The sequence below is a fragment of the Cyprinus carpio genome, chromosome B9 (genome assembly GCF_018340385.1).
Source record: "Cyprinus carpio isolate SPL01 chromosome B9, ASM1834038v1, whole genome shotgun sequence".
NCBI classification, from domain to species: Eukaryota; Metazoa; Chordata; class Actinopteri; order Cypriniformes; family Cyprinidae; genus Cyprinus; species Cyprinus carpio.
In genome coordinates, this window is record NC_056605.1 from 7484913 (window position 1) to 7503591 (window position 18679).

Genomic DNA, 18679 nt, shown 5'->3' on the forward strand with positions numbered 1-18679 from the left:
CCAGCTAGTGACCATTCAAAGCCATGGTCAGCTTGGTACAGCTAGCGACCAGCTTGGACTAGCTAATGGCCATTCTGGAAATGCCTTAGTCAGCTTGGCCAGTGACCATTCTGGAACTGCTATAACCAGCCTGGTCCAGCTAGTGACCATCTTGGAACAGCTTGGACTAGCTAATTGCCTTTCTGGAACAGCTGTGCTCAGCTTGGACCAACTACTGACCATCCCAGAACAGCTATGGCCAGCTCTAACCAGTTTAGATCAGCTAGTGACCATTCTGGAAATGCCTTAATCAGCTTGGTTCAGCTAGTGACCATCTTAGACCAACTATGATTACCATTCTGGAACAGCTATGAGCAGCGTGGTCCAGCTACTGACTGTCTTGGACCAACTAGTAACTAGTACTGACCATCCTTGAATAGCTATGAGCAGATTCAGCCAACTAGTGACCAACTTAGACCAGCTAGTGACCATCTCGGATAACCAGTTTGTAAAAGTTAATGGACTAGTTAATGGTTTGGATCAGCTAATAAACAGGTAGATGGAACATCCATGTTTCAAAACAACTACCAGTTTGAGCCGGATTTCCCAACAGGGAATAACATGTTTATTTAATTTCATATACGACTTAATATAGCCTATTATTTAATTATTATTATTGTTATTTATGTCATATCAACCTTGGGGTTTAACTGGCTATATATCAAGTTTTTACTTAATTTGTAAATACAAAAATATTAGCAAGAAATAAAAATATGGGTAGTTTAATAGAGCTGGGAGATGAACAGGGAGCGCGTGTCCCTCAAGACGTTATTATTCTACATGGAGGCGCACTTCCGTCCCGCATAATTCGGTTTAGGGGAGCAGGTGCAGGGAAGGGGACTGAAGCGTCACCTCACATAAAGCAATACAGGCCTGTTTGATTTACAGTAGCGATTATTTTATACCTATACGCTGGCTCGGAAGATGGTAGCAAAACAAAGGATCCGCATGGCAAACGAGAAGCACAGCAAAAACATCACTCAGAGGGGGAACGTGGCGAAGACCCTGGTAAGACCGTCATCTGTCGTCTCGATGCATGCAAACGAATGGAGATCGTGGCTTTTCTGTGCGGATTTCGCTTTTACGTGCATGATTTGAGACACACTTCGAGGCCATCGTCGGTTTTTAACGATGCTGATTTATTCTAACATCATACGAGGCGAGTTAAGTCTTAATTCTGCACCTAATATCATCTTAAATTAGACTTAATTCGCAAGCGACGTAAACGCGGTATTGTTTTAGATAATCTCAATCTGCTCGGTGAGCTTTATGAGTCGATAAGCGTGATGTAAACCAGATTTAGTTAACGTTGACGCCTATGGTGTTGCCATGGCAACAGTTACGAGCCGAGGACAGATGCGCTTAACTAATCTGACCACTGCTGGCCCTCCCTAGTAAAGGTGCTGTTTAACTGGGGCACTACATCTGCCACAGGCGTCAGTGACATCAGTCCTGTGTCTTTGTTCAAGGGTCAATGCATGGTGACGATCCCATATAATAACGTGTAACGTCCACAATATTTATATATGGGACGTTGGAAACAAAATGTGTCTTTTCCTCAAATTTTGTACGTATGCAAATTTTATAATATATAATTGTGCAATTAATTCTCATATTGTATTTTCGAAAAGTTTTGGAATATTTTTCCTCTCCCCAAATTTGTCACACAATAATGTATCATTTAATAAGAAGGGCTATACTGACCTATTAAGAGTTTGTTTACATCTACCTTGTAAATACATGTTTGCTGTTTTACTAAAAGGCTTTTAGAGGTAACTCAAAAACAATAACCATTTTATGAGTATTTCAAGTGTGATTTGTTTTATTTTGAATCCAGTGTTTGTTTGTAAAGTTGATCGTACTGTTTTCAAAGTTATGGATTCATTCGTTTGAATATGCATTCAGCCAAACACAATCATAATCTTAGAACATCCCATGTTTCGGTAGGGACAGTAATGTTTCGGTAGGGACAGTAATGTTTCGGTAGGGACAGTAATGTTTTGGTAGTGACAGTAATGTTTTGGTAGTGACAGTAATGTTTCGGTAGTGACAGCAATGTTTCGGTAGTGACAGCAATGTTTTGGTAGTGACAGCAATGTTTCGGTAGTGACAGCAATGTTTTGGTAGTGACAGCAATGTTTCGGTAGTGACAGCAATGTTTTGGTAGTGACAGTAATGTTTCGGTAGTGACAGCAATGTTTCGGTAGTGACATCAATGTTTCGGTAGTGACGGCAATGTTTTGGTAGTGACGGTAATGTTTCGGTAGTGACAGCAATGTTTCGGTAGTGACGGGATGGTTTTGGTAGTGACAGCAATGTTTCGGTAGTGACAGCAATGTTTTGGTAGTGACAGTAATGTTTTGGTAGTGACAGTAATGTTTCGGTAGTGACAGCAATGTTTCGGTAGTGACAGTAATGTTTTGGTAGTGACAGTAATGTTTCGGTAGTGACAGCAATGTTTCGGTAGTGACAGCAATGTTTCGGTAGTGACGGTAATGTTTCGGTAGTGACAGCAATGTTTCGGTAGTGACGGTAATGTTTTGGTAGTGACAGTAATGTTTCGGTAGTGACAGCAATGTTTTGGTAGTGACAGTAATGTTTCGGTAGTGACAGTAATGTTTCGGTAGTGACAGTAATGTTTCGGTAGTGACAGCAATGTTTCGGTAGTGACAGCAATATTTCGGTAGTGACAGCAATGTTTCGGTAGTGACAGTGTGACAGTAATGTTTCGGTAGTGACAGTGTGACAGTAATGTTTCGGTAGTGACAGTATTGTTTCGGTAGTGACAGTAATGTTTCAGTAGGGACAGTAATGTTTCGGTAGTGACAGTAATGTTTCGGTAGTGACAGTAATGTAGTGACAGTAATGTTTCGGTAGGGACAGTAATGTTTCGGCAGTGACAGTGTGACAGTAATGTTTCGGTAGTGACAGTAATGTAGTGACAGTAATGTTTCAGTTGTGACCACATCAAATTACAGAATTTTAAAACACTACTAAAACATATGAAAATACTAAACATTTGCGTAACTGTATTAAAATGTTGTTTATTTACTCCCCCCAGATAAAGGATTATGTGTTGTCACTACCGAAACAGTGCAACATGTTTGTGACTGTTTCGGTAGTGACAATTTTAGGGAATAACAATCCAAAAAAAAGTCTACCGAAACTTCACCAAATGTGTACACACACACACACACACACGTTGGTTTTTATGGTTTATGGGGACTCTCCATAGGCATAATAGTTTTTATACTGTACAAAGCGTATTTTCTATCACCCTACACCTAAACCTCACAGGAAACTTTCTGCAATTATAGATTTTCAAAAAAAAAACTCATTCTGAATTATTTATAAGCCTTTTGAATTATGGGGATGCTGAAATTGTCCTCATAAATTACCTTCTCATTGTCATACCCATGTCATTATACAAATTTGTGTCCTCCTAAACCACATAAACAAATACACATATACACATATGTAGTCAGATAAGCATATCTTGATGCAAAAACAACAACATTAATAAAAAAAAAAAAAAAATGTAAATATGGTATTTTGTGTATAGACAAACACAACACAGGAAAAGTCTTCAGGTGTTTGTTTTCTTTCTGTTACTGTGACACTATGTAGACATTTGTGTCAGGTGTAAACGGATCTATCTGTAGACATTCCAGGGCCATATTGTGTTAGTGAAATATATTTGGTTTATGAAACGCTTCCATTTTCACTGTTCCAGCGACCGCAGGAGGAGAAGTATCCGGTGGGGCCATGGCTTTTGGCACTCTTTGTATTTGTTGTTTGTGGATCAGGTAATATTCAGTTTGTATTTTATATACTATACAGTTTGCTGATTGCTATTAAGCTATCCCTTTTTTTTGCATTAATAAACTGAATACGTTTTTTGTTTGTTTGTTTTCAGCCATCTTTCAGATAATTCAGAGTATCCGAATGGGAATGTGAGTCGCAGCGTCCCTCACGGTCCCTGTCCTTCATCTGAATGAGATTTTTGGGTGTCTGGATGCAATCTGAAGAAAGACTGATTGGTGAAATCCTGTTTGTGGGTCAGAGGCTTGTATGCTGAGCTGGATCTAGTGTACAATACCACATGACATTGTCACACGTGTTTACAGTGTCCCTGGACGAAGGGAGCACATGCTTTTCTACAAAACCATTGTTGTTGTTGACACATCTTATAATTTTTGTCATATTTATTTGTTTGATTGATGATTGTCATGATCTATTTCTCTATTTAACCGTGTTTGCGTGAACCTTTTTCAAATAAACGTCAAACACATTTGGATAATGACTCGTATACATTTCGCTTTTTCGAAAACAATTACATTTTTGTTGTTTTGGTTTTATGTGAACTTTCATGAATGTTACAGAAGAAGTAAAATTTTAATTTGTTGTGTAAAATTAGCAGACAGAACGCTAACTGTATAGACAATCCTACCGGAGCTGATAACAACAATCAGAGATCTTTATGAAATTTATCCGTCATCTAGATTTTAATCTGCAACCTTTGAGTCTTGTTCACTGAACATCAGAGTTTTCTAGCTTTGTAGTCCATAAGAAAACATGGACAGAGTACAGAAAGCAGTTCTTTTAAATTCAGTCAATATTTAGATTTTTAGAGTCATAATAAGGGACTTATTTAGATTCCTATCCATATATAGCCATTATGCATTTTACAGTTTAAGATTAAATTATAAACACTATTATAAAGACCAACAAAATAATCCAATTTGATTAACTTTTCATAGTAATGCTGTCAAAATGGCATGAACTGAAAATTAACCCCATTTTATGATCAAAGTGAATGGTCCATGCATACAGAACATTCATTTGAGTTTTAATATATCTTCATACATCACTTTATGTTATTAATACTTTATTATAATCAGTTACACTCACATGTATGCCAATATGTAAAAGATCTGTCTGTTTTAATCATGTCTTTAATAAACAGATTTTTCAAGTTGCTACAGATCTAAAAAAAAAAAAAAAAAACAGCAACCACAATATGAGAATATGATATACTCAGCATCAAGGACTTTTCTCAGCCGTGTTCACAAACATGACTTTATTGAGAGTTGTGAAAAGCAACTGGCAAGTGTGCAATTACAGTATTTTACAACTTACCTCCTGGTTTTGAGAACATGCACAGAACATAAGCATACGAGTTGTACACAATGCAAATCCATGTCAGCTATATGATAGTCGAGAGTAACTAAGTTAAAAGATTGATCCAGAAACCTTCACTGTCCAAACTGAAAACAGAAATCACATGGGTGTAATACTTCAAAATCATCTCGAGGGAACAAAGTAGTGTACAGTAGGAGTTAGAGGAGTAGTTTCCATCTGTCAGATAAATATCGTAAGACCGATACCGCTTAACAGCATTAAAAAAAGAAGGATGATGTCTCCTGGGTAAGCCAACTACCTTAAATCTGTACAACCTATATAGTGTCTCTTTAACCGCTTCACATATCATCGCTATTTTACAAAATACTTACACTAATCATACAATAATATACAGCCTGTCCACCTCGCAATTCAGCTCATCCGTCATTGTCACCGCACGGAGAACGAATGAGGATTTGAAGCATCATACCTCCTTGTTTTCTTCATTCAAAAAAACAAAAACAAAAGTATGATTACAGCACTGCAGCTATGGAAGTCAATGCGCCTGCCTTCCCCATGCCAGCTGGGGCACAGATCGGCAGCTCTTCAAAGCCTCATCACATTCGTCACCATAAAAGTGCTTGCTTTATTAGCAGCTCACAGTCAGCATGTACACTACAAAGGGAAGGGAGACACTCGACTGAAAACCATTGGGACTTGAGACACAGGCACAGTGATTGATTATATCGCGTCCTCCAGGATTGTTTTCCTGACGATCACATTCCGTGGATTTTTGGCAACGTCCCGCCTCAGCCAACTGGATTGTCACTGGTGTATAAATCACCTCAGTTTGACATTTGTCAAGTTTTGAAATGTGTGCAAATTTCGTCAGTCTAATATGTGAGTGAGGCATGTTTGTTCAGTCCGTTTCCTTTGCATCTCGAGCCACTCGTCACCCTTAACAGGAACTTTCGCTGGGTGCTACGCCGACGGGCCTGAGCTCTGTGCTGAGAGTTGGGCCGGTGGGGCGGGCGGCGGCTGCGCTCCCTGCGTGGATGACGACGACCCCGGCGGAGGCGAGCCGCTCTGGACTTGCGCCTGGAACTGAGCGAGCTGCTCCGGACTGGCCAGGTTCTTCAGCAGGTTGTTTTCCTGCTCCAGCTGAGAGTTTCTCTCGATCAGTTCCTTAATCTGCTCTTTCAACACCTCCACCTCTTCACGGACCGCATACATCAGGTGACTCTTCACCAGATCCTGAAAGAGCACAACAGAGTGTTATTTTCAAACCTTAGTTTTACGTTTATTCAAAGCAAAACTTCTGTGTATTAGATTCGTTTTATTACATGCATCATATGTGACCCCCATAAGGGGCAAATTTTGGAAATTGAGATTTATACACACTGAATAAATACGCTTTCCAATGATGTGTGGTTTGTTAGGATGGGACAATATCCGGCCGAGATACAACTATTTGAAAATCTGGAATCTGAGGGTGCAAAAAAATCTACATACTGAGAAAATCTCCTTTAAAGTTGTTCAAATGAAGTCTTAGCAATGCATATTACTAATCAAAAATAGCGTTTTTATATATTTACGGTAGAAAATTTACAGAGTATCTTCATGGAACATGATCTTTACTTGATATCCTAAAGAAAAATCGCCAATGTGGACCCATGCAATGTATTTTTCGCTATGTCCAGGGTCTCATATCGTGCAAAAACACCAATCTACTGTGAGATGCTGCGTTCACCATTTGAAGTAAAGCCTTGAAAAGCTCTATCCTGCATCCTACTCGCTACCCACAACCCCCCACCCCTTGATGCCGTCACCAAACCAACAAAATGGCTGTCCCACAGAGCGTCAGGCCAATCAGAAGCCGAGATATTTATAACCGGGAGTAAAAGCTTTGGGGTTTGCCTAGCAACAGTAACAAGGCGCACAGATCGCGTGAGTGCGCAGGCAAAACCCCAGGCAAGTCTGCAAACAAACACCAAAACCCTTCGCTCGGTTTCTTATCAGCTTTTTACTTTGACCTAAACTTAGACTAGCCCGAATGAACGATGAAAGCGGCATAACATCGACGCTGTCACAATGACAGCGCGGCGATCATTAGATGATGATTACATAATTCATTCCAGCGACACTGATGCAACTCGAAAGCCTGCTGACGGCATGTAAACAAAATATATGTTCGGATACGCAATGTTTATGATGGGAAAGCCAGGATCATGACTTACCATCGCTTGTTCAATTTTGTTGTCTATGGCCACAACACTGGCACCCGATGAGCTGTGGGGGAAAAGAGAGAGAGATTCGTTACTTCACTGCTTAAATACACCAGCGACACACAAGAAACCATGGCAACGTCAACAAAATATCGTCACAAACACACGAAATCATTGCGTATTAGTACACACTACTATGGATGTTCTATGGAAGTCTCTAGAACGTGTCAAACTGCGTTTATTTATTCAGAAAGGTAGGTTTTATCCATTCAAAGCTGCCTCCAGCATCATCTTTGAGTGAGTGAACTGAAAGAGCAGGCAAGCTGCTTACAAGCTCAGGCTTTCCACCACAAAGCAGCGTTAAAAACGTTCAGCTGTGATATTAAACGACCCAAATTCTCCAAAACAGCCCCGCGTCGCGTTCTTTCGCGTTACGAACACAAGTCTGACACTTTACCTATTGTCGAGCTTGACGGACGAGGTCTCAGTCCCCAACAACGACGAGAGGAACGATATTGAGAAATTTCTGAGCTGACAAACACCGAGATCCATCGCCACGGAATAGCACGGAGAATTCATGCTATCGCGTCCATGAGAAATCGCGCAGGGGAGCGAAACGCGTGTCCTTCCTACAGCCTCTGGAGCGTTACATCCTTTGTGTGCGTTTGCAGGAAGACTGTGCCGTGACTCCCCAGCAGAAAAGCTCGCTTTATCAGGAGACCGTACATCCAGTGCCGCAGCACAAAGAAACTCCAAGGTCAGCTCATCTCTGCGCTGGGGAATATCTGCAGCCTGCGCTATTTGCATAATTTATTTCATCCCCAGCCCTGCTCGGCGCGCTATTGGCGGAGAGCGAGAGGCATTTGACTAATTTATGCAGCCACGCCCCCATTTGACGCTCTTCCGACTCGCGCTGGATAATTTATTCAAACTCGACTTGCCTTATAAGACGATCCGCTTGGAGCGAGTTGATGTTATTTCCATCAAAATTCTCAAGGCACCAACAGCTTTTAACAGCCCGTTTCTATTACTCAGCATCTATATTTCACCACAGAATCCAGGCAGGAATAATAACCGCTTCTTAATGTTGTTATTGCAAAACCTTATGTGAAAAAAATAAATAACCTATTTACACCAAAAATGTTTTCCAGTCTATTTTGTTTTAATATATACACAAACATTATTTGAAGGGGAATGCCTTTAAGCACAGTGTTTACCTGTCGCCGCATGTCGGCAAACAGAGGAATTGCAGCGGAGTGAATCCCTAAAACAGGCGAGTTTTAACATTTAAAGCATGCAAGGAGTCCCAACAGCACGGGGACTTCCGATTATACATACAAAAAAGATACATTTTAGTCTTGAAACTACGCTTCCTTAATTATTAACTTCATAAAAAGTAATAAATGTTAAAGGAAAAATATATTTTATATCACACGGGAAAAAGTCAAAATAATTCAGTATAATCCAGATTAAATTCATTCTATTTATTTATTGTTTGAACTAGAAATTTAACAGATTATTAATGCACCCCATTTAGCAATAGATTTTGAGACATACCAATTATTTGCACACTTGTTTTCTGGGTTCATGGCCCTCCAGGGGTGCGTTGACCCGTGACTGAAAGCTCAGATCCTAAACCAGAGAGCATCTCCAGCATGTTTAGATGAAACTCAGTCCCCTATGATTTAGGTGCAGCTAACTAATCTCATGTGAGCTTTAATTAACGTGTTTAACTACACATCAGCGTGCTTCATATTATGCACGTGTGTTTGGTTTGCAAGGCTCAAGAGTACAGAAGAGAAATGATCGGACTAAACCGAAGCACACTTATTCTACATGACAATTATATCTCTCAATCTATGGTTATGCAACTATAGTACATCTCAAATATCTTTAAATTATAACAAGCTTTACATATACAGCTTCTAAAGCATTAAATAAAAATTCACCCAATCTATTTTCTAAATGTATGTTATAGATCTTATTGTGAAGAACTCATCCATGCATGTTTAATTTTATATTTTTTTACCTAATAATTCTTAATCAAAATGATCTTCCAATGAAACTTCAGACTTCTCTCTGGTGATGTATGCTGAACAATGATTTTGTTTATATGAAACCGCCCTTTTCTTACAGTAAATGGCAAGCCCGCATTCAGATCCCCATTCAAACAACAAGCGATATCTCTTACACAATCCATTTCATTCGGATGTACATCACAATATGGAAGAAAAGATTCATTGATAATTGTTATATTGCGACTAAACTGTATTTACAAGCATAAATGTATATGATCCTGCTTATTAGACTGTAACCTACCAAATAGATGACATACTAATATTTGATATTTTGAGTCAGTTGAACAGTTTAGCAGTCATGATTCCAAAATTTCGGATGAACAGATGTGTAATATTCCATAATTTGCATGTAAGATGTGAATAGTTCACAGCACACAGTTGCATCAGCTTTGCCGTTTCAACGATGTTGCCTGAGTCATGATTGTGGTTAGGTAGGTTTCCACAATTTCAGTCCTGTTGTAAAGGTGTATACCCACATGCCAATTCATAATAAAGGGTGGTGCAACACATACCCGGTAAACACAGAGGAATGCTTCATTACTAGGGCTGCCCTCCACTAAAGATTTTTCTGGTCGACTAGTAGTCATTCATTTTAAGCATTAGTTGACTGTTAGTCGCACTTTAAACCATATAAATTATAATAATAAGCCTTTAATTGCCTACATAGCCTAATAAGCACTCAAGCGCATGCAAAAAAAAGCTTACCACAGCGCACCGGCAAATACAATAATTATGAATGTGTTAGGAAAAAACAGCAAGTACACTGCATTAACATTTTAATAATTTTTTGTTACACTAGTGCTTTCTGTTTTCAGTTTAAGAGATGAAGTCAGCGACACTGACTCGTCGTCTCCACAGTATGCGCCTGTATCCATGTTTCATAGGGATTACATAATCTGAGAATATTTGTTTTCTATTTGAATTGGTTCATTTAAAAGTTTCACTTTCTACAGATATTTTTCATGTCTGTAATAAGGCAAGCATACACATAGTTTCGAAGTGACGCACTCAAGTTCACAGACCGAGACGGCAGAAAGTGCATGCTGTTTGCTTTCATTACTTTACAAAAGCACAACATTTCGTTGTTATTATAAATGCACATGAATAAGTGTAGTCTTTACAGACACAAAAGATGCATTACTTTTATCTGTATGACCAAAAATGACAAAGTATTTTAAGAGCAAATGATCGCACCGGCGCCTTCATCTGTCCTGCAGTAGCCCAAGCGCACTACTGTTCAGCTTCCACATTCCATACACACACAGGTGAACAGTGCACTTTTCTCTACAGTAGATTGAGCTGCCATGTAAAGTTGCTACTACATACATATTTCATACAATAAGCCGTATTTGAGGTCGATGTATGTTAGGTGAGCATATGGATGTCCTGCCCGATGTACTATATTACCACACAGACCAGCTGTTAATGATGTGTCCGTCATGGACTGCGTGATTTCACCACTGTGTGTGTATTTTTTTTATGCAACTAAGCGACTAATAAAATTTTGGTCGTGATTGTGGTTAGGTAGGTTTCCACAATTTCAGTCCTGATGTAAAGGTGTATACCCACATGCCAATTCATAATAAAGGGTGGTGCCTCTTCTCATCGACTAACGGTTAGTCAACTATTAGGGGGCAGCCCTGTTCTTTACGCTATCATTCCCTGCCAAATGACAAGCGATATCTTCTGTTCTCTGAAATGCTGCTTAAGTCCTGCTCATGATTGACAAAAAGCTTTGAAAACAAGAGTGGGGTTCAGCACCGCTGAAACGTTTCAATCAAGTGTACACTTGCGTCCAGTATAAATAGATCACTTATCCTAATTAAGTGCAGCAGCGGCACACCTAACGAAGCCCAAACCTAAGCAGCTCAGGGTGCTGTTAGCTGTTCCAGGCTCTTTGACTGGAAGTGGATTTAAGCAATTACGGAGTCCAAATATACCTCTGCCGTCCATGACCTGACCTCACACTACCACCATTCAGAGCGCTCAAATCAACACAACCTACTTATTTAAGGATGTCTTTGTGCGCCGTTTGCCATCTTAGTCACAGCCACAATTAAAAGGCCAATGCACACAACTCCAGCTAACTACCTGAAGATATGACACAAATTTCAAGACCTGACTGGACCAGGAACAGGTTTTCCGGACAATGTGTACTCGCATAGTGAACATGAAGAACAAATTCTAAATGACAAAGAAGCTTCTGTCCAGAAATCTGGTGCAAAGCTCAACAGAACAAATCATCCATCTACCATTTACACCAGAAGTTTGATTGTAGCTCAGGCCCTGTTTATACTTGTGCGTTTTCATTTTAACGAAAACTTTATTTCAGGAACGATCTCCGTCCATACTACAAAACCCAAAATGAATGTCACATGACCATTCATGCAGGTACAATCATATACATGTATAGATCGATTTCCTAGTATTTAGATGCCGGATGCATCTACGTGCTTGGAGTGGTCGAATGGGGAATCTACCTATACAAATCAATGGCTACCACAATGCGCATATGTTATTGTTTACCCGGTCTTCAAGGATACGCAGAGCGAATGTGGGCAGCCACGCCATCGTTTTCAAGAGTCTCCGTTTTGGTTAGTTTACACGGACAGAACTGCATTTTCAAAATCTCAGTTTTCGAGGGTAAAATGCCAGAGTTGTGTAAACAACAGGCGTAAATGTAGCAAACGGAATTGTTTTTTTAAACGTAAATTTACTAGTGTAAACAGAGCCTCAAACAGCAAAGCATGGCAGTAGAAACATCATGGGTTCGATTCCCAGGGAATGCATGACCTCGAAAGCAACGTAAATCGTTTTGAGATTAAATAATCTACCAAACACATAAATATAAATAAATTCCAACAGAGATCAAAAGACATCTGACAGGAACTAATAAAATTCTGGAGATGCACAGAATGTCAAAGCACCAAATACTAAACACTTCTTTCTGTAACATAAAATGTACTTTGATTTCCTCGATTTTTATTCTCTACATGTACAATGTAAAAAAAAAAAAAAAAAAAAAAAAAAAAAGACTGAACACGAACACCTCATTAAAATGACCAAATTAATCTGACACACATATGATACTCAGAGGAACAAAGACCTCCTGAGACTCTCCAAGAAATAGAGCCATACCTTTCATAAGTGATGTCAAATGAATTTGCATGCATTTTCACATCTAAAACATCTTCCAAATAAAGCATATGAACTGTATGCAGATTTAAGTCCAGCAGTGTAAAACACCCTTTACCTTTTCAAATGCTGCTCTAACTCCCAGAACAATAGCTTCATGGCCATTTCGTCTCGGCCGTGAACTTGGAGGACTGTTTCTCTCATTGATGTGTCAATCAGTGGTCCTTCAAACACAGAACTTGCTCCTCTATTCCTAACACGGCTCAAACACACACACACGAGCACATGCACAAAAAGGCATGGCCACCGTTTGGCTCCCTTTCTCTTCTCCAGCAGTAGTAAAAGCTAAACAATCACAAGGCCTGGACAACGCTCAGTGGTCCTGTCCCCTGGACTGCCTTTGTGCATCTTACAGGGAAATTCGTGAACGATGGAGTGAAAATAAGAGTAGGGCAAGCTGTGATGTCACGTCATTGATGGGTCACGTGACTGTTACATAAACCAGCAGCGGAGATTAAAATATTCCCAATAATGGCTTCTCGCACGCACCCGTGCTCTCGGGGAGCCTGCCGTCCTCTCAACCCTCAACGGCTATCCTGTCCCCATGTTTTTTTTCCCTCTTTTCTTTTCCCGGCACAGAAGCATGCATTTCTCCCCTGTGGAGAGAAGAGACGGGCCCCTGCACTTGAGCCGGGACTTATCTTGTCACTTCTCATCAGTATCGAAGCCTGATTCAGGCTTACAGCGTGTGCGGCTGGTGAAACACGCACACACGTCTCTGCAGCTTAGGCTGCTCGCAGTTAAAAAAAAACAAAAACAATACGGATCCCAACAATGGCAGGGATTTTACCTGTTCAAATAACACTCAGTGAGAGCTCTGAATGGCACTGAGGCTCCTGTGCTTACGTGTCTTTCTGTGGGCTACAAACAGCTGATCAGAATGAATACTTGACTTGACTGACTGAAGCTCAGAAACCTTAAACCAAGCTTTCATCATATTTCAGAATCTGGAAAGATGACTTCCTTTTGGGACTTAAATCACTGCATTACACTGTCTACAATAGGCAAGGCAAGGCAAGGCAAGTTTATTTAAATAGGCCTGTGGCCGATTACATAATCAGCTGATCACAACAGTCGGCAATATATTCACAATTACTGCTCTTTAAATTTCAGTCGCGTTATTTAATTTTATATTTCAGCACATATTTTTCACAGAACTAAAGAAATTCTAAATTATTTTTCGAAACTGTAAATAAAACATTTTACAAAACAAAAATACTATATCAGCTTTTCTACTTAATGTTTAATTCTGTTACTTGCTGGTTTGCTGCCATTTTTCTAGCAAAATTACTAATTACTAGCTATTTCTGAGTGAAAATGGTTTCCACATTTTTTTTTTCAGTGCACTTTTCTCTGTTTCTAGTGTTATGAGTGCACTCCATATGACCTTCAAGTAGGTGTGTTTTAAATACGGTTCATTTCAAGTCCACAGCGCAGCTTGCATTATTATGATACATTATGCACATGATGCAATATGGGTTTCGCCTTTTAACATTTCTGCATTTGCCCAAACATTCTTAGCCATTACCAAATACCATAAGAACATGACAGTGCTTTCCAAAAATTTAATTTTTAAAGAAAAAAGGCAAACATATTAAAAAGTCAACGTTTAATATTTTATTATTATTTAAATAAAATAATTTATAACAATTTTAATATAATAATTAAAAATAAACTAAATATCTTCATTAACAACAAGAAATAGTTCTATAGAGCAAATATTCAAATGTAATTTTATTAAAGTGATATTCAGGCCAGTCTACCATGGTTAACATTTGTTTACAAAGCCTTACAGGAAATCATACATCTCGTACGTTTAAATTCATTGTAAATAAATGGTGTATGTGTATTAGGTTTGCGCTGCAAGTGACATGAGTGACCATTTATCGGCAGCAAGTTTCGTAATCATGACAGCCCTTACCTGAGAACTGGCCAGCCTCAATATTTACATGGAAAATAGGCGAGCATGATTTGAATAAGTGTTTGGAGAGTTTCGCAGAGAGTTGGGCTGAAATGGAGACTGTTTAAACAGCTGTGAAGGAGCTGCTGCTGTGGATGAGGATGGCTGCTTACAGAAACCCTGCCGTCAGCAGCTCCCGAGACTCACGAGTCACAAAATTTATAGAAAGGTTACGTGTTTCAAATAGTGCATTTACACAGGCACTAGGCAACCGGCCACCCTCGGTGTCTGTAACTTATCTGAGAGTCAGAGTGCAGATGCCATTCTCCACAGTCTTCAACCTGAACCTAGTTTATGATTTTGCCAGATTTATAACACAATGCCTGGATTTGTCCACCAACTTAACACATATCAGGACTCTGAATGTGGACCCTGCATACTGCTATACAAGTTGGCATTATAAATTGAAAAAAAAAAAAAAAAAAAAACATTATTATGTAAGAACAGTGAAGTTTGCATGATGGCGAACTCGTCGAGAGGCACATCTCATGAACCTGTGGTACAGCTGGAAGATCAGTGAGATCACATTGTGGGATTTCGACACGTTGCCACTCTGCGTGAGAGAAAGTGCCATTTTGCCAATTGGGCTGACAGCAGCAGGTTGCACAACAGAGCTTCATCCTGTATTCTCCAGCTCCAACTCTGACAGTGCAGCACACACAGAATAGACTGGACAACCTCAGCAAGTTTCACTCCATGAGCAAGAAAAGAAGCATGTGTGCATTTACTGCGCCGTATGACTTAACACGGCAGCGCTTTTCTAAGAAGAGACGGCCATGCATTTAAAAATTCCACCATTCACTCCTAATGAAATGATTTTTAGCAGCAATTATAGGCATAATGTGCCTTTTAAAATGGAAAATGCAACAATAGTTGCTTCGGTCGGTCCCACAGGTTTGTGAGCAGCGGTTTTATTTTCCGTAGAGTGGCGCGTTCCTCCAGCGTTTAGGTAAGTGTGAACAATTGACAACCTCATCATGCATTTATAGTTATGTAACTGTGCTAGTAGTTTGCACACAGAAGAAACAGGTATAAGTAATGTGGAGTGAAATCTGGAATTATCAGGATTAGCCCAAAAGCAAAACGGGCACAGAAAAGACCCGGGATGATTCATTGAAGTCGTTTCCACCACAGAAAGCACGAAGGCCTGCAGCTAGAATAGTAGAAGTCTTCTTCCCTCGCCACGGTTATACGCACCAAATCTGCACCGGTCCGCCCTCTCCTTTTGTCTGGAAGCACTGTAGCCTTTATATAAAGTGACAGACGAGGCACTGTTGAGACGTTAGACTCTGGGAATTCACACAGTCATTTTATTTTGCATTGTGCGATACTTCTAGCACTTTTGCACACAATATATTGTAGCATTAATGGATTCCCCATAATGATTTTTTTTTGCTGTGGGGGAGTCGTGGCCTAATGGTTAGAGAGTCGGACTCCCAATCGAAGGGTTGTGAGTTCGAGTCTCGGGCCGGCAGGAATTGTGGGTGGGGGGAGTGCATGTACAGTTCTCTCTCCACCTTCAATACCACGACTTCTGTGCCCTTGAGCAAGGCATCGAACCCCCAACTGCTCCCCGGGCGCCGCAGCATAAAATGGCTGCCCACTGCTCCGGGTGTGTGTTCACAGTGTGTGTGTGTGTTCACTGCTCTGTGTGTGTGCACTTCGGATGGGTTAAATGCAGAGCACTAATTCTGAGTATGGGTCACCATACTTGGCTGAATGTCACGTCACTTTCATAAGAGCACTTTTCTCGAGAGAACACTTCAGAAGAAGTACACTGAAGACTGTCGGAGACAAACAGCCATTGATGTTGCGGTTAAGCTCCAGTTCATTGGGGCTGATCGAGTGGAGACAATAGCTGGGATGTAGGTGAATTGAGGGGGATTTGAGAGGGGGGTTGTTTACATTGTACACGATGTTCTTGATGCAGACGGCCAGTCAAGCATGAGCATTACTTCCACTCGAGCTCCTAATGCGATTTGTGGACTTTTCGGTATGTTTGCAGACACTGTCAAGATGTGGCAATATTATGTCGGACTGATACCATAAATGAAAACTTGGTATGTCAAAGTTGGCCTGTTCTTGTCACTACACTTTCACAGTTTCCCACTCCAATTTCCCTCTCCATGAAAAAAAAAAAAAAAAACTATGTTTTTGATGCTTCCAAGCAAAACCGCTTATCAAAGCACCCAGCAGCCCTCCATCTTTTCATGGAGTGTTAAAGCTTCTGTGAATGTTTTTCTTTGCTTAAATCCACTTTTACAAACGAGATGTCTCACAGCATGCAGAGAAAGCATTGAGTTTAAACTGCAGTATGATCACTGCCATAATCAGAGAAGGTTCTCGCATCATCTTAATCCATCCCGCTGTGATGTAGAAGCCTAAAAAGAAAGATGTATCTCCTCATGACTGCACTCGGGAACATAATGTTCCTACTGCAACTCTATAGTATATGTAGTGTGTGAACACCACAGGACCAAAATCACACGGTTCTCAGGTGAAGAAGGGTTCATGTTCACAGACTGAGCAGCAATTACCCTGATCAAAAGAGATAACAGGCCTGCCCTCAGCTCATGATTATTTTGGTTAAAAACACGAATCATTCTAGATTCATGTGCAACCGCGTACCAAACCAACAGCAAACAAGTTGTTTTTCCAATTATCTCCAATAGTGTTAGGCTGATTAATATAATTTTGCCATTTTATTTTTTATTCTTGGCGAAGCTGAATTTCAGCATTATTACTCCAGTCTTCAGTGTCACATGATCCTTCAGAAATCATTCATATATGATGATTTGCTGCTCAAGAAATGTTGAAATCATTTGTGTTGCTTAATATTTTTGTGGAAATGGTGATCCTTTCATTTTTTCAGATATCTTTGATGAATAGAAAGTTAAGGCGGACAGCATTTATTTGAAATACAAATCTATGTGACATTTGAATGTCTTTACTGTCTCTTATGATCAGTTTAATGCATCCTTGCTGATAAAGGATAAAAAAAAAAACATGTTTTACTGACTTCAAACATGGTTGTGTGTACTTTTATATTTATTTGTTAGGTTGGTAAAAAAACATTAGCAGGTCAAGCAAAAAATGTAATAGGAAGCCCAATCAGGCAAGCAGAAAGAATTGTTACTGTACCAACATATATTAAGCATTTTAGGTACTAATATGTTTCTTTAGGGTACTAAAATGCACCTATTTACTGAAAAAAAGCAACAAAGGTGTACCTTTTGAAAGGTTCCTGCCCTAATGACAGATTTTGTACCTTTTTCTCTGAGTGTACAGACTTTATTATCAGCAACCCTACTCTGTAGATATTAGTACCTGTGTCAGCCATTAAAAAAACGCCAAAGTTTTGACCACGAATTCCAAATATTTCCATGTTAGACACCAGGGAAATGCCTTATGTAAATGCACACAGAACACTGGGGCCAATTATTTGCCCAATAATTTACCATCTCTCTGTTGGCTCTTTTTCTTTCTAAACTCCACTGCCTGTTTTTCCAGATTCACTGAGCTGACTCCCCCGCTGCTCCCTCCCTCCATCTGTCATGTCAGCCTGTGACGGGTGCTCCTCTCTCTCTCTGCTCTGCCCTAATTCTGAGAAGAATATATACGCTCAGAGCCAACCGGCAGAATCCAGTTTGCTTATGGAAAGGAGCCCACGATGAGAGCCACGGAGTCGTCCGGGCAATGAGGTGGGACGCATTCCAAGCCCTCCCTCCACGAAAACATCAGAAGCATCTCTGCAGTCGTGTGCTGGCCTGTGTGAGCAATCACACCTGCAGCAGCGCTGGAGCCGCTCTAAACGCTTGGCAAAAACAGAAGCGTGACTCACTGTATGGTGACGCTGAGTAAGGGAGCAAACTGACTACAGTCACAGAGACACATGAAGCACTACTTTTCATCACGGTGACATTTCTAAATGATAGGTGGCAGTCATAATGATACATTTGAAGTAAATGGTTTGGATTTACTTCGCTGACTTTGACAGGATTAAAAGAATAAATATTAAGCTGTGATGCTCATGAAGTCGTGACAAACAACAGACATAAAAC

The 18679-nt window shown here is 40.1% G+C and overlaps 2 protein-coding genes across 4 annotated transcripts in view; one reads left to right on the forward strand and one right to left on the reverse strand.

Moving 5' to 3' along the window:
- The first annotated feature begins 766 nt into the window (after positions 1-766).
- On the forward strand, positions 767-4339 carry LOC109075826 (stress-associated endoplasmic reticulum protein 2). The gene is made up of 3 exons (XM_042730827.1): positions 767-1047; positions 3773-3845; positions 3956-4339. The coding sequence occupies exons 1-3, from the start codon at positions 964-966 to the stop codon at positions 3994-3996; spliced, it is 198 nt and encodes a 65-aa protein (XP_042586761.1). The 5' UTR covers positions 767-963; the 3' UTR covers positions 3997-4339.
- Positions 4340-5100: 761 nt separating this feature from the next.
- Positions 5101-18679, reverse strand: part of tsc22d1 (TSC22 domain family, member 1) — a 43002-nt gene continuing 29423 nt past the window's right edge. Inside the window, exons 1-3 of one of the 3 annotated variants that reach the window (XM_042730824.1) lie at positions 12717-13092; positions 7398-7449; positions 5101-6414 (exon numbers count right to left, since the gene is read on the reverse strand). In XM_042730824.1, the coding sequence (XP_042586758.1) occupies positions 6142-6414; positions 7398-7449; positions 12717-12802 (411 nt within the window). In that variant the 5' untranslated portion in view covers positions 12803-13092 and the 3' untranslated portion in view covers positions 5101-6141. Of the gene's footprint in view, positions 6415-7397; positions 7450-7842; positions 8184-12716; positions 13093-18679 lie in introns of those variants that run through there. The other 2 variants (XM_042730823.1, XM_042730822.1) reach the window with 2 other exon arrangements.